The sequence below is a fragment of the Labrus bergylta genome, chromosome 9, assembly GCF_963930695.1.
Source record: "Labrus bergylta chromosome 9, fLabBer1.1, whole genome shotgun sequence".
NCBI classification, from domain to species: domain Eukaryota; kingdom Metazoa; phylum Chordata; class Actinopteri; order Labriformes; family Labridae; genus Labrus; species Labrus bergylta.
The window spans coordinates 5,218,441-5,244,666 of NC_089203.1; the positions used below are offsets into that span (position 1 = coordinate 5,218,441).

Genomic DNA, 26,226 nt, shown 5'->3' on the forward strand with positions numbered 1-26,226 from the left:
TAGTTCCTGGCATGTGTGAAATGTATCTTTAGCTGGAGGCTTGGTCCGCCCTAAATGTGTGCATGCACGCAATAACTGAAGTGCATGCATGTAAACATCTTTGAGGCAAAAAACAACTGACAGGTGTGGTAGATTTTCTGTAGTTAGTAGTTAGATGTCCATCTGGTCTGTTCTTAAGTACTTTCTAGACTGTCATGAACTGACTCATATAGTCACAAAGAAGGGTATCACACAAGAAACAAGTGAATTCCTTTTTAAAGGAAACTTAAAACAATCATAAATATTTCAAACTGATAAATCAGTCATGAATGCAACGTATGGATGAGTGGAGAGTGTTGTGAAGCGCAAACAAAACCAGACCAGCTGGTGGAGAGGAGAGAGAGAGAGAAGTGGAAGCTCTTCGATAAGATGAGGCCTGATTAACGTTGGTGCTTCCAAATTGCAAAGTGCCTACGCAATCTGACCGTAGACAGTCCCTTCTATCCGTGCTGTATACTGTTAGGACCTACTGTTCAGTAGGCAGATATTTGTTCCTACTTCCTCTGATTCATTCAGTGTGGAAATGGCGTCATTAGCCCGCCTCATTTTATTGACACTCAGACTCAGATGTGTTATGCACGATGGCTCAGAAAATAATGCAAAGCTTCACGAGGTGCGTTACCCAATCCGGCCACACCCATCCTTGTTTTTTGGGGGTTTTATTTTCCCATCCTCGTTTGTTTTGATTTGGAGGTTTTACATTTAATTTCGCACAGCATTGTGGGTGTTAAAATACGACTCATTTCCTGAAAGGATGCATCCAAACCATACTGCACAAAACCTGGAAGTTAGTATCCATACTGAAATGTTCAGTCTACTGAGGTGGACCCTAAAATGCCACAAGGGTTCAGTATACTAAAACCTCCTACTGAAAAGTCTGCACTCTAACTGAACTCTGACTTTTCAGAAATGGCCTCTTTCCTGATGTCCTTCCTGACTCTGCCTATTGGCTGCTGAGTCAGGAAGTTAAACCAATCCAACCAAACACATGCAGGCAGAGAGGGCAGGACGTCACAAGTCAATTAGGTGTTTTTGATCAACAAAATATTCCAAATCAACAAAATATAATGGAACATGAAGGTGGAGCTGCATGTCGACTTGTTCTGAAAAGAGTGTGAGATGCACTCGTTTTTTTGTTTTTTTTTCATCAGGAGTGGAGTACACTTTTAGATTAGCATCCCAAAACCCTCAACTGCCCGTCTTCTCACAAAGATATCAAAACAGGCGAAGAAATGTCAGGGTGCCCAAGTGAAACCAAAACAGAGATTCTGTTTATAAAAGAGAGAGAATATCAGATTTACAGGAAAAAATCCTCCAAGGAGAATAAAAAAAAAACAGTGTGAAAATTCTTCATACAGCTGTTGAAGTGCAGAAGAAGAGTAACTTATTTTTAATTTTGAAAACCATAAAATGTTGTTGTTCCGTTCTGGGGCACTAGTTTGCTATTGACAGTTATGTTAAGCATCTTCTTCAAAGTTTACTGGCAGTGAAGGTCTTCAGTCAGGCAAACATACTTAAGAAGAGCACTTTCCCCCCTGTATATGTTAACCATTAAAATCTATAATTCTGTCCCCTTGAACCAAAACAGAAAAATGCTCCTGCACGCTTAAACAGGAGATAAAAGAATCGTTTTTTATCAGGCGTTATTTAAAAATGATATTTCCTTTTTTGTTTCCCTCTGCCTGAAGCTCATACTGGCCTCTTGACTCCCTATGTTAATGGTTCCCTGTCTTTGTTGGCACTATGACACATGGACACACACACATAAGCCGACATGTGTGAGCAAACAGAGACCCTCCATGTTCTCACACAGAGCCAGAGAGTATGAGGAACGGCGCTCATGCTCTTTTTTTTTTGTGCTGGGGAGAACACATTGCCTGAGGCTTCTGCAGAGGGGAATGAAAGCCTTCACCTGTGAGATATTGAATGTGCATTCATTCTGTTTTTGAGAGAGAGAGTGTGTGTGTGTGTATATGTGTGTGTGTTTGTGTCGTTTCATGAAATATAGCTACAGCAATATTCGGCTGTGAAGCAGTTCTCAATACACTGACACTTTCCCTTTGAGATTGCTTTGCCCGTTTTGTCCTGGAAATGCCTTGTTCTGCAAATAAAGTCAGCTTATTGTCCTTTCTTTTAATGGCTTTGTATTTATAGACTTTTTAATGCATTTTCTTCAGGACGGACTGGTTTCCAGGCCATGGAACACGTTTCTTAAGAGGGGGACTTTAATAGTCAGATATGACACTACTCTAGTCTGTCACTTCTTATTCTATAAAGTACAATAACACATTTAAAGCTAGTTCCTCAAAGGTATTTTTATGTCCTTTGAAAACACAGGATCACAAGCCTATCAGAGTGCACACAATTGAAACAAATGAACCTTTTAAATGCACTCAGAGATAGTTCCCGAACTAAGAACTTTGGTCTGACACTATACGGTTCCTTTTTCCCCTTTAACAATCCCCAGTGTCCCAAATCACCCATTACTTTCCCTCCCCATCACTTTATTGATTGTACCCATTGAGTAGAAGATTTAAGTCGGGGCCTGTGAGCCTGCGGAGAGTTTCTCTCTGTGTTAAAGGGAATCTCCTCAGTTGGTACACAACGTGAGCGCCCCTCATTGCGTATTCCACCACATCTGCTGGTATATATGTGCTGACTTTGCTCCCTGCTTCCCCTTGAGTGCTTGCCAATTCACAGGCGTGTTGATTTACTATGAAGCGAGTTAAGAAAGATCAGTGCAACCACTGACTGACAGCAACGACTGTTCTTCTCCCAACTTTGTGTCAGACACGTCAAGCTGTCCTTATTGTGCAGCATATCATGAACTTTATTTAAGAAATGTTATCACAAGTAGTATCACTGAGTTTAATGTGCTGTGTTCAAACTCCTACTGCTTATATTATACAGATTTCAAACTTATGTTTATGCAGATTTCAAAGACTTGTTATCCCTTTAGATTAACAACACCTTAAAAACCAGAAATAAAAGTCTTCACCACTCAAAGCAAATCTTAATCTGTGCATGTGCCTTACTGTACGAGAAACTTATCCACATGTTTTATACAAACAACTTATCAAGCTGACCTCCAACTGCTTTGTCACTCACTTCTTTTAAACCGACTCCAAGTCTGAGGTAGTACATCTCTGTGTGAACATTTTTCATCCTGCCAAGCCAAAAAGGAAAAAAAAAAAAGGCTGTTGTTAGTTGCAGTGGAAAGCGTATCATTACAACTAAGAGGCCAAGCAGCTAATTCTAGGGCTCCTTCATGAAGACAGGCTCCTCCTGATTACGCCTCCACTTCTCACTGATCTCTCACAAACACACACTGATGATGAGGTCTCGCTACAGGCCTTTCATCCATCTCCCCACTCAGTACAGTACATTTATAAGGGGGGGGGGGGGATGTGTGGGCCTTTGTGTAAAGTCTGCCATCAAGTTGTGTACAAATCCTACTTCATAGTATACAGACTTTTGCTCTTAGTGTAAAATACAGAGAGGGGGGAAACTACAAAGCAAGCTGGGCATACCCATGTTATCTTTTTGTTAGCTGACACAACCTTAGAGCAAAATCAGGCTTTATGGACGTCATAACTTTGATTATTAATTTTCTTTTTGTTTGCAGAGGATAAAAAGCAACGTTGTAACTTCAAATAAGGAGAGAGAGAAACACTTCAACATTAGTTATGATCGTGTATAACAACGAGAAATATATGTTTGAGAGAGAGTGGGGAATGACATGCAAAAAAGAAGCCACAGGTCGGATTCAAACCTGGGCTTGGAGGACTACAGCCTTCAAACATGGGGCGCACGCACCAACCACTGCGCCACCAGCGCCCCAATATGGTTGACCATTTAATTCTGTTTAAATGCTTCATCTTTAAGAGCGTTTAAACATCAAACTTAAAGACACAGATGATCGGTACACTGACCCAAGAACATTAACTAGATCCAACATGGTCCCATTAAGAAGGATTAGTTCAAATCACAACCAAATCCTAGTAAAATGAATGTATAATTACTAATAATTAATAATAATAACTAATTATTTGTATGCTTAAACAAACTTCCAAAATAAAATACAGTTTTCCCTCGTGATAAAATATAACTCTCAGGGAATACCATCAAAGAAGGAAAAAGTGAAAGGGTGGCACTTTTTTTTACAGCTGATTAAACTCTAAAACTGTCAACGTACACCTCCTGCATTTTATATGCTGAGTCATCAGTTACTATGGTGACCATTTAGGTTAAAGAGAGCCAACTCAATGACTCTCAAAAGTCTTAAGTCTAAACATAACTTGCTGACCGTTTGATTCGACTAAAAGGTTCACACCTGTGGTCGAAAAACACAAAGAATCAGTTACTGCAGAAAATATAAAGCTCTCTGATTTGTGTGTTCCTTTTAGTTTCTGTCGGCTATGAGTACGAGACATGTCCTGGCGTTATCCAATGGGAGAGGAGGACAGCCCTGATGCACGGATTTGAGCTGGTCCCATCAGACCTGGGAGGATGGTCTCTGGACAAACACCACTCCCTCAACATACACAGTGGTGAGAACAGACAAAATGCTATGTGTAATGCTTTATGCAGATTAAGCTCATTTCCCCCAGACAAACAAAGAGGTAAATGCAGGGGTCCAGGTGACAAGGCCAGGACATACTTCTAACAGAATCAAATCTGAAATGATCATTAAAGCCTGCAAAAAACAAACAGCAAAAGAAGCTGATTGTGTTGATTTAATCCCTCTCTTCTCCACAGGAATCCTTCACAAAGGGAACGGAGAAAACGTCTTCCTCTCCCAGCAGCCTGCTGTCATCAGCACTGTGATGGGGAATGGTTTTTACCGCAGCGTCCCCTGCAGTCCGAGCTGCAGTGGAGCAGCTCGGGACATGATGCTGTTCGCCCCTGTGGCTCTTGCTAGCGGCCCGGACGGCTCTCTCTACGTGGGGGACTTCAACTTCATCCGCAGGGTCCATCCTGATGGATACACAAGAACCATACTGGAACTCAAGTGAGACTGGCGATTGTATGGAATAAGGGTGCACTCACACTAGGCCCAGTTTCCTCGTACAGAAGTGCTGAAGCTTGATTTCACTTCTGACCTGCACACTACTTCAGGACTTGCCCGGCCTGAGCACAGCTACCTGTTGTACATAATGTTTTAATACAACACATTAATGGATTTATGTGATCATGGAGTGTGCTTGATTTATAATGCAGGGGGACTCAATCATTTATTTATTTTTAAAGGGATGCCTGGTCGGGTCCGAGTCCACACACAGAGTACATGACAGCTGCTTTACTGACTTTGTGTCTTATTTTGAGTCATTTTTGTCAGATACAGCCTGAGTTTCTCGATAATGGAGGCAGGGATCGATTATACTTCATGTACACGCGGTGTGCTCTTGCTTGTGCTCATGCATGAGATAAAACTGGACTTCGGGGGTGTCAAACATGCTTGTATGGATTACCTAGTGTGACTGCACCCTAAGAGTGTTTAAAGAGGACACTGGTGTTGGTAGAGAGCTCCTGCAGTGGGGTTTGGAGCATTTCATTGCCTTGAGCATAATTGAAATAAATTAGCTCAGCGGATATGGTTTAGAAAAGGTATTGGCATGGTCAGCATCTGCAGTTGTGATCTGTTTGATCTCAAAAGAATAGATTCTAAAGTTTTTATCTTCTTGCAAAAGCAGATGGTACAAGGTTAAGACATCACAGATCTACCTCTTTAGGATGTGAGAGAGGCTGGAAGTCTTTGGTGAGAAACAAAGATATCTTTTTTTTTTCCTGTGGATTATGACGATGATATCTCCTACCACGCTGCAGGCACTACATCCTCTATTTTCTGTATTTTCTCAGGCGTAGGATCTCGATGGGATTGCACAGTCATTTGTCCTGTAAAGTGTTCTCCTTATGTAACTTTACTCTCCCATTCTCTGTTATTATTTTATCTCTGACTAATATTTCTGGTTCAGATGGAGGTTTCTTCGTGTCTGTATTTGATACCTCCTTGTCCTCTGAGAGGAAATGCCAAAACGCTTCCTGTTGAGGTTAATATTTAATGTGAAACACTGTGGAGGGCTAAATCAACCCGTATTTCACTTAATGAAGGAAAAATGGAGCCATCATAGGCGATGAAATTCTGAGCGGCTCTCGTTTGCATCATAAATGATTGTTTTTATTCTTCTCTTTTCTCTTGTTACCAGGAACCGGGACACCAGACACAGGTGAGAACTGATAATTAACACGTCCTCTACATACCTGCATGAAACATGTTTTAATCATGTATCATGCTGTATGCTTGTATCAGCACACAACAACCTCACAATCTGTATATACTAAAGCTGCAGTCAGATGGAATCCTCATGTACATTTCACTAGGGTATATTACTTTTTAAAAGTTTGAAATCAGCCAAAATGTCAATGATTTCTGGTTCCAGAGGATTACTGGGAGTCAGGAGGATGTGGAACTTGACTCTCTTACCGAGCTGGACTGAAAGCCTGAGGCCCTATATGGCCTTGACATGGTCCCTGGCCCAGAGCCTTAGTGGGGATGTGAGCTCTATACACCATGTTCGACAGGAGATTAGACAGATGTTACAGGCTCTGTGTGTGTGTGTGTGTGTGTATGTGTGTGTATGTGTGTGTGTGTGTGTGTGTGTGTGTGTGTGTGTGTGTGTGTGTGTATGTGTGTGGTTGGCTGTTGGCATGTGTGTCTGTGTGTCCTCCACTATCAGGGGTTATATCGAACCGGTTGTGCAAGTGTGCTCGGGGGTTTTTGTGAGAGAGACAGAATGGGTTTATACGTTTTGAAAGAGAGAGGATTTTTCAAGATGTCGTATCTCCAGGATGCCAAAGTTTCCAACCATGCAAAGAGGATAACCTGGCAGGGTGTTTATGGTTGTTAAGTATGGGTGGGTGTGAACATTTTGCCTCAGGACGTAAAATGTGAATGTGCACAAATTGTGATGAATTGATCCTTTATAGCCAAAGCCCTTGATTCCCAACCAAGGTTACCTGTACCCTTAGGGGTTAGCCTGCATTTGCCAGGGACTCACGGAAAAAATGGAAAGTAGCTCAACTAATTAGTCTAAATAGAAATAATGCTTGAACCAATTTAGTTGCATATTGAGTCAAATATTACAACTGAACGCTCAATGTTGCCACGAGATAGTTGTGAAAATGAGTCAGTCGAGTGAGTGAGAAAAGGTTCACACAGCCAGCTAAAGCAGGATAATAGAGACATTATTATAATATATTGCTAAATGCTATAGATGAAGGATTGCTCTCTTACTGAGCTCAAGGTGTTGGATAAATATTTGACAAAGTTAGCTTGAAGCAATGGATATATGAATATGTTAGCCAAATGAATAAGCAATTGAAACTGTTAGCGATATTAAATAAATAAACACCAGAAAACAGTCATGAGAACAGTTAAAAACAGCAAGCTAAAGTGATATATGAAGTATTAAAATGACTAAAAACTAAACAGTCCCCCAATAATCTCTGAAGTGAGTATTAATACTGAGCTAAAACGTTAAAAGTACTTGTAATACAAGTGCATATAAACTTAACCTAATTATGATCTACTAGTACTGTAAAACTTCAGATTAAAGCCAAACCCCATTAAAGGCCAAGTCCATGTAATTCAATTTTCAATTCAATTTTATTTGTATAGCGTCAACTCATAACAAGTGTTATCTCAAGACACTTTACAAAAAGCAGGTAAAATACCTTACTCTTTGTCTGTTAACATTACAAAAGAGCAGGTAAAAAGACCTTACTCATTGTTATGTTACAAAAAGCAGGTAAAAGACCTTACTCATTGTTATGTTACAAAAAGCAGGTAGAAGACCTTACTTATTGCTATATTACAAAGACCCGGCCTATCCATCATGAGCACTTTAGCAAAGCAGAAAAAGTTACAGTGGTAAGAAAAAACTGCCTTATTAAAAGGCAGAAATCTTCGGCCGGATCCCCGGCTCATGACGAAGCAGCCTTCACAGGCCTAGACTGCGCCGGGGTTGGAAAGGGATAGGGGGAGAGATGGGATAAGATGCAGGAAGAGGGATAGGGAGCAAGGGGGTGGGGGGAGTAATGATGTAATGATCAATAAAATAATACATTTAAAAATGAGGGCATGTCTCAACTCGAGGCCCTTGAAATAGTTTTGGGGTCAAGAATAAGGAGAAAAAGCAGCAAGGCACACTAAATAAAGATGAACTTTAACATGTGTGCAAGAACGACAGAATAATGTTTCTAAACACCAGTAGAGGTGGGAGAAAAATCGATACAGCATCACGATATTTTGTGTATATATTTATAAACAGGAAAGGACTAAATCATCATGATAATGAGAAAACACACCGGTACGCGGTATCAGTATATTCTTTGAACAGATACGGACATTCTGATATGTTAACACAGCTCCAGCACAGCACCCCTTAGTGATTCTATTAACAGGGGTCTCTCCCTCTCTCCCCCACTGTGCCGCAGGTTAGCATAAATGAGCTGTTTTACAAAGTGGTATGGTAATAAGACTTGAGCTTGTAAAGCTCTTTTCTAGTGTTCCAACTATTCAGAGCACTTTTACACCACAGGTCACACCTACACATTCACACACTGATGGTAGAGGCTGCTGAGTAAACTCACCATCAGAAGTAGCTTATCCCATTCATACACATTCATACGCTGCCGCCGAAGAAGCAGGAGCAACTTAGGGTTAAGTGTCTTGCCCAAGGACACATCGGACATGTTGCTGCAGGAGCTGGGGATCAAACCCCTGACCTTCCAGTTGAGACACGACTAACTCTACCACTGAGCCACAGCCGCCAAAATGAGTGTTTTGCGCTTGAATCTGTTCATCAACATCCTAATTAATGTTCTTTTTGGTACACATTTACAATTGTATAGTCTTGCCCACCTTTGCTGTGCATGAGGTTTGTTTGAAAATAAATCAAGACCTGTCTTCTATCGACGTCTGTCTCAAATAAAGGCAGGGTCATTTCATCGTCTGGACTATTGATTGAAGTTTCACTGTATGTCGTTTTATACTTTAACTATTATTTAATCTTCACTTTATAAGATTTCAAAGGCCACATTAAGAACCTGAAAGCTCGTGTCTGTGAAGTGGTACTACAATAAATCTCGGAGCTCGAGGGGGGGATGTTAGAACCAGATAAAAACACTTGGGACCAGTGGTCTTAGCCCATAGCTATACTGGATTCTTCTGAAGGCACTTTGGATGCCCTCTTCTCGCCCTGGAAGTTTCCCCTTTAGTTCCTGCTTCCTGCCTCTTTTTCTCCCGCAAGCAGCTTTTTTACTGTTAGCAGCATGTTAGTGTTTCTCTTTTCATTCTATACTATTGTTCTTCCAAGTCAGATACATTAATTATTCATCCATATTCAGCTCTCAAAGCTTTTCCCTCCACATTCTTCCCAGCAAAGTGCCTATCAGCCAACAGGCCTTCAAAACAAGGTGCTCTCTAAGGGGAGACAATATGGGATGTACTCACTGCAAAACCATTGTCTGTTCTTTCCCTTCACGAGTTTGAGTGAGGAGTCGAGCAAATAGGGGAGGAAGTCCTATACAGCATTATCTGAGAGCCCAGACGGTCGATTCAGAAAGACAGAACAGTTGGATCACCACGTCTCTCAACTCTGATCATTATTTTGTTATTATGTGTCGAGGGAACGAGGAAGGCGAGAGGCGGGTTGTTTCTGCTGTGGTAGTTATTGTTGTTTATTTCCCCTCCACTGGATGGATATATTTAGAGAATCTAAATGAGTTAAAGACAGGTGAGGTGTATTGTAAGCACTTATATTCTCCACCCTCAGCTTGTGGTAGGTGGAGGCCCGACAGATATGATATTCTGCGCTGAGCAGTGGCACACTTTGAAACTCGGTGAATAACTCTCTGAGGATCAAGTTTTAAATTATGTATGTGCAGTTCAGTGCAGGGCTCTGTAAACAGTTATGCACTTAATGGACTAGATGACTGACAGCACCCTTGCCTGTGTAGCGGTGTTTTTCTTTCTGGGCTGTGAGGAGGTTCAGGTTAATATCAGAGGGAAGTTTTCTCTTTGGAGAGGATAAGGGTTAGCGGGGGCAGAATATCCTCACAGCATGAAACTGCTGTCAAAAGCAAACAGGAAATAATAGGAACCTATTAGTATCCTAAAAAATAAATGCTTTTAGGTCTGTGAGTAATGTAAATGTACTTTTGATTTAGAAACATGCAAAAGCTTGACATGAGAGATATTTCCCCTGACCTCGTTATTTCCCTTGCAAGAAATTTGTTTTTTACTTAGAAGGAAGACAAAAGGCTTTTTAGAGGCCGTCTTTGAGTTGAATTGGCAGGATGCCTTTGACCAGACCTGGCTGACATAAGATATCATGCAACAAAGAAATCGCTTAGCTCTGGGTTAGTTAAAGTGTTCAAAATTCATAAACACTTTTTTTCACAACAGCGTTTAAGTCTCGGTTACACAACACAGCACACGACTTCAGAGGTTAAATGTAATTACTGAACTGCAGTGTATATGTTCTGAATAAAGTCAACTCTTCTCTGCACAGATCCGTGCCCACAGGGTCGCCACCCTCCTACACAAAATACAGTATAGAGCTCACAGTCAATATCAGGGTAAATTAAGTCAGTGTTCACTGTGTGCTAACCTAAGCCTGAGGCTTACACTGAGGACAAAAGGTAGTTTTATTAAAACACAAAGACAAGTAGATAGCCCATACCATGTGTGTTATTTTACCTTTATACAACATGCTGTATGTTGAGCCTTACACTGAATAGACTCCCATCCTATTATCCGTTTCGTCCACTCTCACCTCTCATAAACTAACAATAGCAACCAGAATAATAGACAATTAAACCTCCACATGGCTCATTTCACCAAGGCCAAATTTAGCTGTATGAATGTTCTGGGATTTATTCTGGTCATGGACCTTCCCACACCCTTAATGTGCATCATCTTTTCCTGTTGCTCTCATTTCAGTGTGTTGTATTCTGGACCATGTCCCAGTGCAGTCAGCATCAAATGAAGCCTCAGAAACATTCTGTAACTATCACCTGTAATAAAATCCAAAGCAGGTTTATCAAAAGGATTCTCAAAGTCTTCTCATAATGCACACTCAGTCCAGTGCAACAGAGTCATGATATGATGGAAAAGCTGCACAAAGAGAAAGCAGCCTTGGACAGATTTATTTATAAGGTATAAATGAGGCTTTTCACTTCATCCAGTCTGCAAACTCATTTACATAATGTTCCTGAACTCCGCCTGACACCAGGGCACATTTATGATGAACAAAAAAACAACAGCACTTTTAAAAAGAAAAAAAATCTCAGCTCGCTAATTTTGTCTCTGACTTTTCATTTTCATTCTGACAAGTCATTTTATGAGTTGAGCATTATATAATGTAGTTGTCTTTTTCTTAACTCAACAGACTCTGATGTAAGGTCTCCGTTATTTCCTCACCAAAAGAATTAGTGTGTGATTTTAAAAGCTTCCAGTGGACAGGTGTTGCAAATTAGTATTTAGCTAAGAACACTAAGCAGTGCATCTGGGACAACAAATAAATAAATACATTTTAAAGTTATTTATTTAGAAGTTTAGAATCAAAATTCCTTTACTGCAGTACTACATTATGAATTTACCACATATTAGGTGTATAACTAATGACTGACGGCATTAAGTTTGAACATACAACATTAAAAAAGCCGTTTTAACAGCATTAATTAACATGTTTACAGCCTGGTTCAAAAAACAATACACATACTACGTCTGATTAGTTTTTCAAACACATCCGTTTTGATTTTAGGAATAATATGTGTTATCCATAGGTAGCTGACCTGATTGACAGGCGGGTGTGATGTAACGGTCTTGAGGTTTAAAACCCACCTCAGCTCCAGCTCTCAGCCCGTTGTTAGGTTGACTGAATGTTAGGCTGAAGAAGTAGACCGGGATTTTCTGGTACAACTAGCAAGGTGCATTAGAGTGAAAGGCTTGAGGTTGAGTTTTGTACTCCAAGTGTTGCTGGAGCTTTTTGACCTCTGAAAGTTAGGCTTAGACAGGATATCCAGCATGGCGGCGGCTGCTGATGAGCCTCTTGAGCCCCCTGCAGGAACAGATGGGTGACGTCACTCAGGCTTCATCCATTAATATTTACAGTCTATGACCTTAACAAAGAGTACTGCTCCACATTCTCGTCTCTTTGAAGAACTGTCATTCGGTGAAGCCAGCATCCAGTCTTGGCCTCCTGTATTACAGAGTGGGTTATTAGCTGGGGGGATCAATGGCCATCATTTACCTTGTCAACATGATTTATTTCTAGTTATGGAAAGGATCATTCACAATAGTTTTGGGGGGAAAACTGTATTGTTTTTAGACTAATATGAAAGGTCTGTGAAGATGAATCTCTGGGTTTGCTTTTGCTGCATGGGAATTAACTTAGTAATAACAAACAAGGACCATATCTAAGACCGAATTTACACATGGATTTCATAACCCATTTCACTTTTTTTTCTGAACAAACCTACAGATACACGTTTCTGTAAGTCAGTGTGGTCGTGAGCATCTGTGCTGTTTCTTCTTGTGAGCACACAGGCATCATGACACACTCTTTTGATTGCTATTCAATGTGATGATATCATGCTGTTACATGTCTACAACTGATATTGTCTTATCATTAACACTGAGTAAAATGATTGCCTAAACTTGTCTAGTTTTATGGCTGCACACGTTTAATAAAGGAATCATTTTGTAAAACATTCAAGTTGAACTAAAATAATGGGTTTTTTTTTGTCATGTCAAGGTCATTGGAAAATGTGCACTCAGCTGTTTTAAAATGAAAATGACCTTCTTTGTGTCCTCAAGTTTTGTTTTCTGCCGGAAACATTGTCCATTTCTCTCTTCAGCACGAGCCCTGCTCATAAATACTACCTGGCCATGGATCCAATGGGAGAGGTTCTCTACGTGTCTGACACCAGCAGTCGCAGAGTGTACCGGGTGAGGAACCTCGGGCAGCCTAAAGATCTGTCTCGTAACCTGGAGGTGGTGGCCGGGACAGGGGAGCAGTGTCTCCCTTTTGACCAGAGCCACTGCGGAGAGGGCAGGAAGGCGACCGAGGCTGCACTCAACAACCCTCGAGGTAGGAGATTAAAGACAGTACGTCTAATGAAGACACTTTCTCAGTCACTTCACAGCTCCTACACACTGTAGCCATGAGCATGAATTACATTTTTTAGTATCACTGCTCAAGGCTTGTACATCAGGATTTGGGATCAGTAGTCACGGATCAGTATTCATAATACTTGATACACCTAGCAGCAGGATTAGGAGTTTTTTTCCGAAGGTCAACACATTTTTACCGAAGCAGCTCATTACGCTGACAGGAAATAAATTAATAATTTCCTAAATTTATGAAAAATATCCAGGTAACCTTCATGTGCTTCACCACATCCCTACACTACGTTCAGTATCTCTGCTGGGATCCTCACCAGTTCGACAGAAGCTCCAATCCTGATAACATTAAAGTCCCTTTAAAAACCCTCAAACTCTCTCTGACACACTGTGTGCTTTGAGCGTCATTTGTCTATCAGAGCATGTGAAAAAGTGGTTATCATGTGTGATTTTTTTTTTTTTTTTTATGTAACTGCATTGTGATCTCATTTCACACTTTCTCACCATATCTGCCTTTAGATTCCTCTGTGTCTATATATATCCTACAGTTTCACGTCCTCTCTGTGTCCTTTTATCAAATCTAAAAACTTGTACTACAGACTGACTGTCCACATTATGAATGATGTATAACTGTGAACTCTGGATGAACTAATGGTCTGTTCTGTCAGAGCCAAAGATAGAATAATTATAACACACGCCTACTGTTTTTTTAGATTTCTCTTCTGAATGTCGGTGCTGCTTTCCTTCCCTTTAAAATACAAATTAATGAATGTAGGATATCAATTCTCTGAAGCAAAATCCTAACACCAGAGTCAGAGTTTTATGCATTTTATGTTTTGACTAAAGACACGGTCATTAAAAGCTTTGTTGTTCATATAATCGGTAAAATACTGTTTTAACTGTAAGCACTCGATTATGAAGATATTCTGTTCATTGAAATAATGCTAAATTGGTTTAAGGGCCCTGCTGTGTTCATGCACATCCCCACCAGCGGCCTGTTTTGTTCAGACCAGCAGGGATGGATTGATGGATGCATTCTGCTTGAACCTCTCATCATCATTGTCTTTAAATGAGTTGATTCATCCACCGTTTAACCCTTATTAATATTATTCAAAGTAAATTATTGTTTGTGTCATGCAATTTACCTGAAAAATAACTAGTTATTACAAAACGTTAGTTTGATGAAAATAGAATAGAGGGCTGCTTTGTGGGCCAAAATACAGCAGACACAGCTGGAGAAAACACACACAGGTGGGCTTAATAAAACTCATAATCATGCCAGCAGTTTGTTCAGGTGTTCCAGTTTCAGGAGCCTGGTTTTGTGCTTTCCGACCCCACTGTCATGGCTCACCGAGACACTCCATTGGATTGAGGTCATCGTCAGTGCTATACCTGTGTTGTTCTTACTACAACAAATCAAAATGTCTGCCAGACAAAAGTGCAGTCCAATTTATTCTGAAGCGAGAACAACATTTCCTGGCAAACTGACCGTAGTCTGCTCCCTCCTGACACTAAGAGGAATGTTATGTCACCTGTCCTTATTCTACCTTTTGCAGTTACAAAGTGTTAAAAAATTCAGATGTACGAGCTGTGGTGGAAACATTCAAATGGCATGTTTTCATGGAAAAAGTTGTGCTTTTAAGGAGGACTTTGCGTGGTTGCGTAAGAGAACAGTGGCAGCCTAAGATGCCACTAAGACCCTAATCAACCTGTGTGAACAAAACTATCGCCTCAACATGGAAGTGATAACCACAGAACTGAACCAGCTGAAGTCAAATCAAGCCTCCTGCAGAGTCCTTGAGAACCAATGACACAGCTAGAATTTGGGGTTGCAGCATTAATTGAGAGCAGCCCGAGTCCTCTGCAAACACCAGACGCCCTTTTTGAACGCTGAAGTAATGAAGGAGTGTAAGAGTGATGTGTTTGAGGCCGTGCTAGAAGGAAAGCAGAAGGATGAATTGAAAGAGAAAATAAATCAGATACCACGCTTAGATTCCCCTGCAGCAAGACGAACCGAGATTCTCGCTAAAGATTTGCTCCAGCAACTTTTTGATGGCATTAAAAAAGGCCCCATTCATCTCACTTGCCATGGATGAATCAACAGGGATGACCATCCATGACAGGGGGAGAGAGAATCCGTCTAACGCTTAAAAACTCACCGCTCTTGTCGGATATATCACTGCGAAATCCACCGAGCAGTTTTGTGTGCGATGTACTCAGAAGTAATGACAACTTTGATGTCAACTATTTGAAGGCATCATCTACCCATCAGCCTAGTCTGACCTTTTATGTCTGAGCGGAGGGGGGGGGGGGGGGAGAGAAGGCAGAAGGAAGGCAAAATGTTTGTAGAGTTCTTGTAAAATGGAGAGTAAATGGAAGCTGTTACATTTGTGACAGATAGCGTCCCACCTCAACGACCTTAATGTCAAGCTTCAGAGCAGAGACAATGCAGTGTGACCTCGTGTCTGCAGTGTCTGCTTTCAGAGGCAGCGAGAGATGTTTCAACGTATGGGAGGGCATGCAGCTTTGGAGCAAAACCAGAAGGATAATTCTTCAATGTTCCTCAAAGAGCTGATTGATCATTTCCAAATCTTCTTTATTGACTTTAGTTTGAGACTTCTATTTTTGAGTGATTGAAAGCTGTTTCTTGTCGAGAGGTGTCACAGAATTCTCGATGGAAGCACAGAGAATCCGCCTCAGGGTTAGTAAAGCTTCTTAAGGAACTCAGTTGATTGAGCTCGAAACAAAAGACGTCTCTGCAAGAAGCTGGCTGTCACCGTGTCACATTCTGCAACAACAAAGGTCCACGCTAAAGATGCCCCCTCGTTGGCTGAAAAGATGGCTCTTTACATCCTCGCCATGTTTGCTTCATCGTTTTTACAGACAATCAGAATTTAACCACGAATACAGCGAGGAACTCGTTGTTCCTCACACTCACTATTGAACATTACCATCAGAGTAGATCCAAAAGCTCCAAGTTTCAAGATTGAACTTGAGAAGGTGTCACGCCATCTGTACATTCCAGCAACTAAACAATACTTAAAGGGATATTTCACCCGTACAAAGATTTCCAATCTCAGGGGAAAATGAGGGCGGGATGCACGACCATTCAAAAATACTACCAGGTTTCTAATGATACAAAGCTTAATGCAAATGAGTGAAGTATCCCTTTAATCCTGTGGCGTTCCCCTCCTTGCGACCCGGACTCACTTGCTGCTGCTTTCTGACTGTTTTGGTTGTTTTTGTAAGCAGCTAAAAGTTTGGCAGCACTTTGAGTCCAAGACAAATCTCCCCAAGGGGACAATAAAGTGCATCATGTCGTATCATAAAACTGTTCTTGTATATGATGTTGCATTTAAAAAAAAAAAAAAAAACTAAAATCTGTCAAAAGTATATAATCTAATATCGCTTTTTGATTATTGTGTATTTACAATTTCAAAGTGCCAAAATAGTTCACCAAGTGTGTACACACAGACACACACATCAGACACACACACACACACAGACAAAGACACACAACCCTACACATGCACACAATCCATTGTTTTCACCGAGTCTGTCTGGTTAGCTTTCTGCTCATGTTGAGCTTGTGTCACATCAAAGTTACTGTAATTGCCAGTTTTCTTCTTGTGAGTAACTCTCACGTCAATAGGTTGCAATTAAAACCTTTTTTTTCCTGAGAGCTCAGAAATTCTGTAGAGGACACAGCAGCAGTGCAAGAAAACTGCTGTAATGTAATGCTAAGTCAGTTTACGCTCACACATACAACTGCCTCAGGATATCAGGATACCTGATGCTACTCAATGTCACTAACATGCATCCTGTTTGAGGTGAGTGTATGATCCGAGCAGATGTTTAACACTCCCAACAGGGAAGTCAGCGAGATGTCACTTAAGAATAGTGTGTACACACCCACACAGCCCCCTTCATCTCCTTTATGACCAAACCAGCTTGTAGAACAGCAGCTCAGTGAACGGCACACAAACACACCAGTGATTGTACGTTTTTCTATCCCGAGGAATTCTGTTTCTATAATTCCAAACATTGCTTATGAAGATGGAGAAAAAGCTGGCCTCGAGAACACGATCAAAATATAGAGTTGGTCGTATGACAAGGGGAGTAATTAGATCTTTTTATGAAAATGACAATAAGCGCCTGACTAACAGGGAAAGCATGGCTTTCCTTGGCTGGAGAAAATAGCACTTGTAGGTGCTGATACTAAGCCCAAATTCGCCTGTCATATTAACTTTTCTAATACAGAGAAGTCGGCAGATTCAGCTCTGATTCCCTCATGGCTTTAGCCCAGATCAAGTTATTTGAATTAATGCACATATATTTCCGACATTAAGCCCGGAGTGTCGATTTGAATTGGTTAATCATTATACCCCTAGTTATTAGCTGACAGGAGTGGGTTCAATGCGTCTTCTCTGCCGTTGTTCCACATTTTTATATCTCTTCCTCTGCCCTGCCTGGAAGCAAAACGAGCCTTCACTGGTCTGCTCTGATTTCTGTCATCTATAAAGCATTGTCACCCACAGGAAAGCTGGGAGTAGGGAGGTCTTTTCTTCTAATGCAGAAGTGTGGAGTTGTAAAATGTCTGACTTAAAAATCAAGCATTGCCGCGTTGAGAGATGATGAACAATGTTGCATTCAGCTCCACTTTTTCATGTTTTCTTTTTTTTAAATTTTTCCGCTGCATTGTTTGTGACTGAAATAACAAATGAACTTAGAGCTTGAACCCGCACTAATGACCGTGGCTTGCACCAATCCGGCGCTAATGATCGGACCAATTAAATTACCTCTCGATGTTACTGATGATGAAAGTGTAAACCTTCCTTTGATTGATGTCATCTCAAGTTTCTCATCATGTGGCCGCTCGTTATTCCTCTTACCTACATTTTTATGATTTGCTAATAATTCATATGAATACATTTCATTGTCGAGGTTTCTTTGCAGAACATTTAGTTTGTATGATCCCCTCAATAGACTTAACGTAGAGGTGCAAATGATGCACAGGGGAACAAGATTATCTTCAGAATCATTCATCAACATCATCGTTGTGTCCATGGATTGGATAATGAGATATATATAGCAAAACACCACCCTGAGGTGTGATGATAGAAGGGCAGTAGAGTGCAGACTCTTTCTTCTTTCTTTCTTAATTATAGCTATTAATAATTATAACTCACATGGCAGAGTATATATGTGTTTTAATTGATTGTGCTTTCATACTTAAACAGTGCAGAATCCTTCTGTAATGGTTGTTTGTGTAGATGAGTGTCTTCTGCTGCATCTGTTGTCTCAGAGCATTTCCCACTACAAAGAGAAAATCGCAGATTGTCGCGCTCACTTTCCGTTCTGCCGCCCAGCATCCATTGAAAACACTCCGCTATAGAGCCAGTATCATTAGCTGTAGTAGTCTGTGATGGCCTTTACGGGACTACACTGGGGCTTGTGAGTTTCACATTTACACAAAAAAGCATTTGCTGCCAGGAAGAAGACTTAATCTGTTTACTGCCATCACCAATCACGCCCACACACCTGGCCACCTCTTAGTCCCCAGGTTGCGCAGAAGATTTAACCACAGGCCTGTCACTCAGGCTACACCCACAGCTCTACATGGCCCTCCTCTGTCACTCACACTCGGCGTGTGCGTGCGACGCGGTCTGATGTTGGAGGCAGACAGCTGGTCGATATGAGCCACAATAAACAAATGAAGTGTTAGAAGTGTCTCTATTCCTCAAATGTTACTGGCTCTATATACAAAGTAGCTCCAAATTTGGTAGCAGAGTTTGATTTTTTTTTTTTTTTTATCCTCTAACTTCCTGTCCATGAAGATGATAACCAAAAGATCCATAGGGATAGAAGAAGATAAGAGAAAAAGCAGATTGGAGCTGATTCGGCTATGATTTGACAGATGATCTGAAGACTTTTATTCTCAGAGTATGTGCCCCCCTTTTACCTCTGAACATGCTGTGTCTCTGCCTTTATACAGTAATAGAATATTCTCTCCCAAAGCTCCTCCTGTTCACGCACGGTCAGGTATTTTATACTCTTTGACTCACTTCACTTCACAGACTCTTCTGTGGCCATTGTGCTCCGACTAACCAGCTCTTATAAAGGCTCTGGAGATTTCTGCCTGGAGCCCCCTGGTTCCCTGTCATCCATCTGCCACAGCCCACACTCTTCCTCCTCCCCTCACCCTCTTACCAATAGTAATGAGTGGTAGACTTCACAGAGAAATATCTGTCCGCGTCTTCTTTTTTTTTTTTTTTTTTTTGAAGCTGCGGCTCTGTGATTCTCCGGCATTGATCTTGTCTCCTGTCCTCTGGTGAGCTCCCCGCTCCAAATTAGAGTCTTCCTTCTTTTTCTCCCCTCTTTCCATCTCTTTTTCTATCCCTCCCCCTTCCTCGGCGATGAATCATCCTCAAAACCCCGGTGTTGATATAGCAGCACTCGGCCTACTGTCATAGATAATATTGTGACAACATGGCGTGCAGTTGTTAAATAGCAATCCATAATTTTAATTCGGCCAACAATGTTGCAGCACTATTGAGCGCACTGCTGTTCTCCAAGTTTATAGTCTTTCCATAGTGTAAACTGCAGGGATTATCTTGTGTCCTTCAAACACTCACTTATGAATACAAGATCTGGGGCATTGTTTAGAGCTGGCTCCACATTTGCTTCTGCAGTCAATTAGCTCGGTAAATAAAGGGCCTTGCTCCATTTAGGATGGATCCCATGTCTGACATGAAAGCGGTGTCTGTCCCACAGGACCCCACAGCCTTGGCATGCATATCTGGACTCCTTCTGTTCACAACATGGAGGATTTTCTTTTTATATTTGGTTATGAAAAGTATGCAAAAACATCTGCGTCTGTTTCTTGTGTAGGTTTGGACAGAGAGTGACTCCAGTGATTGAGAGTTTAGTTGTTGATGTTTGCCATGTGCAGGTCTTATCTATTATTTGTTGACTAGTCACAGACAGCAAAGCTGATATCCACAGAGAGCGGTGTGCGTGTTTGTGTGTGTGTGTGTGTGTGTGTGTGTGTGTGTGTGTGTGTGTGTGTGTGTGTGTGTGTGTGTGTGTGTGTGTGTGTGTGTGTGTGTGTGTGTGTATATGTGTGAGCGCATGCAGTGGAAGTCTCTCACTCCAGCCCACAGGGGGCAGGCTAATGCCCTTATCGGAAACTGACATGCTGCCACTGTATTTTCTCCCTCTTGCCCCGTTGGCCTCTCTCTCTCTCTCGCTTTCTCTCTCCTCTTTTTTTTCTTTCTTTTTCTGCTTTCTCTTTCTGTCTCTTCTCACTGTCTCTCTTTTTCCCACACAGACTAACACTACACATTTGCCCCCTTCTCTCTCTGCTGCAAGGCAAGCCGTTGGAGTTGAGATAGCAGGGCTGGGGTGCTGAATGAAGCCGTGGGGTTTAAACCGGTTGTGGTTATTAGCATGTTGAACAGCCAAGGCGTTTAAAAAAGGAGCCACAGCTAGGGGTAAATACTCTTCACATGGCACATCACGTGCCTGGCCCCTAACTACAGACCAATAGAGCCTTCATGTGGTACAGTATCTGCCTTGGCTGGGGGTTGACATATAAGCCGCTTAGGCAAATGAATAACTTCACACGTTGAGCTCTCCTCTCATTTATAGAAATGTCTTAAAACATATGTGCACGGGAGAGTTTCCGGGTTTGTTTCATCAGTGTGGATCAAGTATGCGATGCTGTCAGCAAGCCTGTGCTCAAACCATTAACTCAGCAAACACCCGTCCCCTGCTTCTCCTCCAGCAGTAGAGTCATATGACTGGTGGTGTCCTTTAATGCACACTTCTTATCATGCCAGCCAGCGTTTCTCTCCCAGAAATCTGCCGCTTTCCAAACTGGATTTGATCACTGCAGCAGTGAAGTTAGGAGATCGCCTCTCTGCCTGCTAGTCTGTGTTATAACTTTGGAGTGAATAATGATTGTTATTCCTCTTGCACCCTTGTCATTTAGTGCACAGTGATTGTTGATCACAAAATAGAGGGGAAAGGGTTGGGGGGGTCAAATTGGAGGAGAAAAGTATGAGCTCAGAAACAAGAGAAAAGGTGGGCGCTACTGAGAATAAAAACATAATAAAAATTAATGGAGGAAAATAGAGGATAGAGGAAAAGAAATAAAATGGATAGAATGACAGAGAGAAAGAGAGGACTCTGTGTTTTGTTTCTAAATCCTGCAGAGCGTAGCAGTCCCACACCTCATCTGCATATTAAACTGGCCCTGTGGCTGCCTTCCCTCTCAGAGGGTCAACTATCATTGTTTCTGTTGGTTTAAACAGAGCACTACTTCTCAAAACAAGGGCATCAGATAAGTCACTCTGTGATTTTAGCTTATTCTTTTTGTGTGCGAGCATGTGTGCATGTGTGTGCACAATTTCTAACAGCCCGCTCCTGTGTTTCATTTCACATTGACCAAGCTTTTGTCTTTGCCCCTGGACATTCCTGCATTAATGATACACACCTGAATTAATCACACAGCAAGGCAAACAGCAGCATACTCTATGATAATGCAAATCTGAGAGACGCCATTGGGTCATGCTATTTCTACCACAGCTTGTTTTCTCACTGCAGCATCCATGATAATTAGACGAGGGGGCAATGGTTTGTGGAGCAGACATGCATCACTGAGCAGCCGCAATATGAAGTTCTGGCGGTGACTCGTTTCTCCAAAAACTAATGCTGAAAATAAAGCTGCCAGAGGCAAATTTGGAGGCCAGCATCAAGCAAAGCATCAAGCAAAGCATACTGCACACAGGTACACTGAGGACTTGTCCAGCCAGTGAGCAATTTTCATATGATTGGAGGAGAAATTGCAGAGATAGGGCCAATGTCCTGTTTCTATATTTACTGATGTAAGTGTTCCTGACAGAACTCCAGGAATCTTAGAACTAGTCACTCACTACCGTAACAAGGTAAAGCCTTGTTTTTGTTAATGAAGTAATCGCACACTGAAGATGACATGTTTTCACTGAGAACTCTTAAGTGGACCATGATCTTGAACTATGGTTTTCACTTTGAGATTGAAGTTCCTAATGTGTGGCTGTAATTAATATAGGGCAGCAAGATCACATACCAAAATGACAAATTAACTTAGTCATTGTCTTGTAAAATGATTAAGGCTGCCCCCCAAATAAAAATGTCTTTATCATGAATATCATGTCACATGGTTGTGAGCTGTGCTACATTGGAGGGAAATTCAAAAACATAGCAATGAGCCTTTAAAGGATAACGTTCTACAATAGCATGCACTAAGCAGGGTGTGTGTTGCACACAGTGCTAAGAGCAATAACAGGACTCTTAATGTGGGGGAAATCAGCGATTATTTAAACATGTTACAACAACTGCCTCTGCAGCATTGGACCTTTTAAACAACCGCTTAGTTTGGCTAATTCAGTTTGTGTTGGCCTGATTCAGAGTTATGAACTAGCTTACAATTATAGAATGGTCATCAGATGTCAGTTTAATTTAAAGAGTTTTTACTTACCAAGCAAATACAACATATTTCTCCCACTGCTGCGTGGGTGTGTGAGTGTGTATAAATGGATTAGTTATTAATGACACTTTACACAGCAGTCTACCATCAGGGTGTGAATGTGTAGGTGTGAGCTGTGGAGTTAAAACACTTTGAGTAGTCAGAAGACTAGAAAAGTGCTATACAAGCTCAAGTCCATTTACCATATTTTTCATTTTACCATTGTTTTATTACTATTGATTCCTAAGTTTTGCCAATTTTTATCAAGGCAATTTGTACACTTGGTACATATTTATGTGAATGGGAATATAAGTAATTCAATAACATTTTTATAGGTCCCTGCTGTGCAATCATTTTGACAAACCATTTCTCGGTGTTCATAGTTTGTATTTAAGTTTATCACTTGATATTTTTAAATACTATTATAATGTATTTATTGTCATTTTGTCATCTACCCTAAAGGGGTACTGATTTATATAAAGCTGCTGAAGGAATAAAGACCTACAAAGCAGCTAGGCTTTGATGCTTGGAATGAAACTATTCACATCATCAATAAGCCTTGTGAATCTGAGCCATGTTGTAATGCAGTATACAGTTAGGAAAAATCTGAAAGATGTGTGGATGCACAAAATTAACTTAATTCGCTATTTCCAACTGTGGAATTGTTGCCTTCATTTCATTTCCAGTTTTGAGCAGAAATGTAAATTTTGTAAAACTTTAGGTGTAAAGCCAAGTGGATAATTCAGGAAGTTCACGCTAGAATAGCTAACACAGCCAGCCAGGAAAGTACAGCTACTCCTTTCACTGAAAACAATGTTGCTCTGTGCAATGTCAAACTTAGCATATTAGTGTGCAGTCTCTGTAAGAGGGTTTTCTGCATAACAACAAGGTCACACTTCATCAGTGTAGTCATTATTTTCAGTACCACCAGAGGTTGCTTGTCAAGAAATGTAGACATAAGTAATTTAAGCATTTGACAATGTTGTTTTTCTCATGAAGACGTTTTTAGAAATATGATAAGACAGCTCCATCCAAACAGAATGACAGCTCGGCTGTCAAACTCTGAAAATGTTTTAAACAAAACTCAAAACAGTGGATAATTTTGACTGACTAAAATGGTCCACATTACATTCAGTGGGTTCTCAGTAGACCAGCCGACACAGAGGCCTGAAGATTTAAAATCATGTGTGCTACAACCATGAAGCTCATCTCAACCTTTGCCCGATACAACAAAAGCAGAAATTATACATCTGACTTCCTGTTTCTGCAGCCCGCTGCATCTACTGATCCAATATTGTTTTCTTAAAACAGGAAGCACGTCAGTGATCTGATCTTTTAAGATTTATTTTGGGCTTTTTTATGCCTTTATTTTAGAGACCCGACCATGGATAGAGTCAGAAATCGGAAAGAGAGAGAGAGGGGGGAATGACATGTGAGAAATGAGCCACAGGTCGGATTCAAACCCGGGCCCCCCGCTTGAAGAACTACAGCATCCATACATGGGGCACACTCACTAACCTTGATCTGACTATATGTACAAGGAACAGTTATTTTGAGTCAAAAAAAAGTCAAGAAAAAACAATTTGGTGATCACCTAAAAGATTAGTGAACTCAATGTCATACAATGTCATGTGACTAGAGCTCTATTGTTTACGGGACAAATAGACAAGACGTGTCCAGCCTCATTTTCAAAAAAACGCATAATTCATAGAAAAGTATCCTGTCTGCATCCTTATCTCCACGGGACACAAGAGGACTCAGACATTCAGTGAAGAAACAGTCGGCCCAATGCCAAACTTTGCTAAGAACTGAAGAAAATAGTCAATGTGCTTAGCAGAGGCAAATTTATGCTGACTTAAAACGAGGCTCTACCTGTAAAACGCCTGTTTTTCAAGTAATGTATTAGGGAGAACACTACAGAGACTGACAGCTTCCTTGTTTGTAGTCGGAGTGTGTAGGGTAGCTTCTAAGAGATTACTGAAGCTCACTGTGTGTGTGATGAAACCCTGCGTCAATAAGAGAAGTAGGCTGAAGGCCAAAGGCGGAGTCTCTGCATCAAAAAGTGCAACATATTTGTGCCAGCCAGTGTGCTTGTGCATGTGTGTTTTTGAGTGACAGCATCTGGGTCCCTTGGTCCACTCTGCTTCTTCCAGAGACGGGACACAGAGTTAGTAATGGGTGGCTTGTTATGGGCATGTCAGGTTGACAACGTCAGCGTGATCATGGGAAATGTGACACGCGCGTCCCTTTAACTGGTCGAGATGGTCACTGCTGGCAGCCGGCCCTGTCAACCTCCACTGGGAGCCGGGCAAGCTGACAGGAGAGTGGAGCTTTGCACACTGTGGAGGAATACATTACATTTACTCTAGGTGAATTCCCACCACACTGACGCACACAGACACACAGATAGAAGCATTTGTTACGGTAAGGGGAGGGTTGGGATTGCTCTGATGGGGGGGGGGGATAGTGAACTTGGGCCCATGCAAGTTGCTCCTACCTTGATTCTTTAAACACACTGACAGAAAGATGAATAAGTGGAGTGATGGTGGTAGACAGAGTTCAGCTTGGCAGTCCAATTGAACCTGCGTGTGTGAGAGGAGGGAGGGTTGGTGCAGAGCGAGGCTGGGGGGGGGGGCAGCTGTTGTTATAGGAATGGTGGGACAACAGAGCCAGTAAATGTTTGCACCTGGGTATGATTATCACCTACAGCTCTTCAAGAGACTAGTGGCCAGACCTCCCTCCAAAGACGCACTCACACACTTCCCCTGCACAATGGGGAAGAATATCAGAAACAACTGCAAAGCCAACTCTCTGTGATGAAGCCTGCACTGGAGCTGCCTCTGGCTCAGCTCCTATGATGTCTTTATATTCAGGGAAACTTTGTATGGATGGAAGCTGCGCACACAGATTTGCAATCTATAGTAGTTTAGTGCCTCGTTTCTACTTTCATAGTCGTGAAAACATTTGTTTCCTCCCATCTGATCCCATCTCCTCCTCTTTCCAGCTCTGCAGAGCCTTGCTGGCTCGTCGTTGTGATGGCATGTTCGGTAAAAGAGCCTCTATTGATAGACCTCCTTGTGTTTGTTTGATGTTCTAAACAGTGCGACATAATCTGCAGACGCTCCGCACTGATCCAAACCCCTCAGCCTTTCATGGAGCTTTCTAGTCCAAAGCATTTCAATTGCTTTTATAATTGAGTTTGTCTGCTGCCTCTGTGATTGCTTTGGATCTCTCTTTTTGCTATCAAACAAGGCAATTACCGCCAAGTCGCATATTTTTCTCAAAAAAATGTTTATTCTCACAAAAATTTGCATGCAACTATTGCAATATCGCCTCCAGTTCTCTGCACGACTGCAATGTCTGTCTAGCCATACATGTTGCAACTAGCAGCTAATAAAAAAAAAAAAGGCAGCCATCAATAATTAATTAATGCGGGTTAATATGTTAACAAACTTATAGTGGCTGATAATTAGATGAGCCAGTGTCTGAT

At 41.4% G+C, this 26,226-nt stretch overlaps 1 protein-coding gene across 3 annotated transcripts in view; it reads left to right on the forward strand.

Moving 5' to 3' along the window:
* tenm1 (teneurin transmembrane protein 1) overlaps nt 1-26,226 on the forward strand; it is a 168,557-nt gene that overhangs the window by 110,013 nt on the left and 32,318 nt on the right. For all 3 annotated transcript variants that reach the window (XM_065958726.1, XM_020629724.2, XM_065958727.1), the window contains exons 19-22: nt 4,446-4,589; nt 4,798-5,050; nt 6,246-6,266; nt 12,964-13,196. In XM_065958726.1, the coding sequence (XP_065814798.1) occupies nt 4,446-4,589; nt 4,798-5,050; nt 6,246-6,266; nt 12,964-13,196 (651 nt within the window). The remainder of the gene's footprint in view (nt 1-4,445; nt 4,590-4,797; nt 5,051-6,245; nt 6,267-12,963; nt 13,197-26,226) is intronic.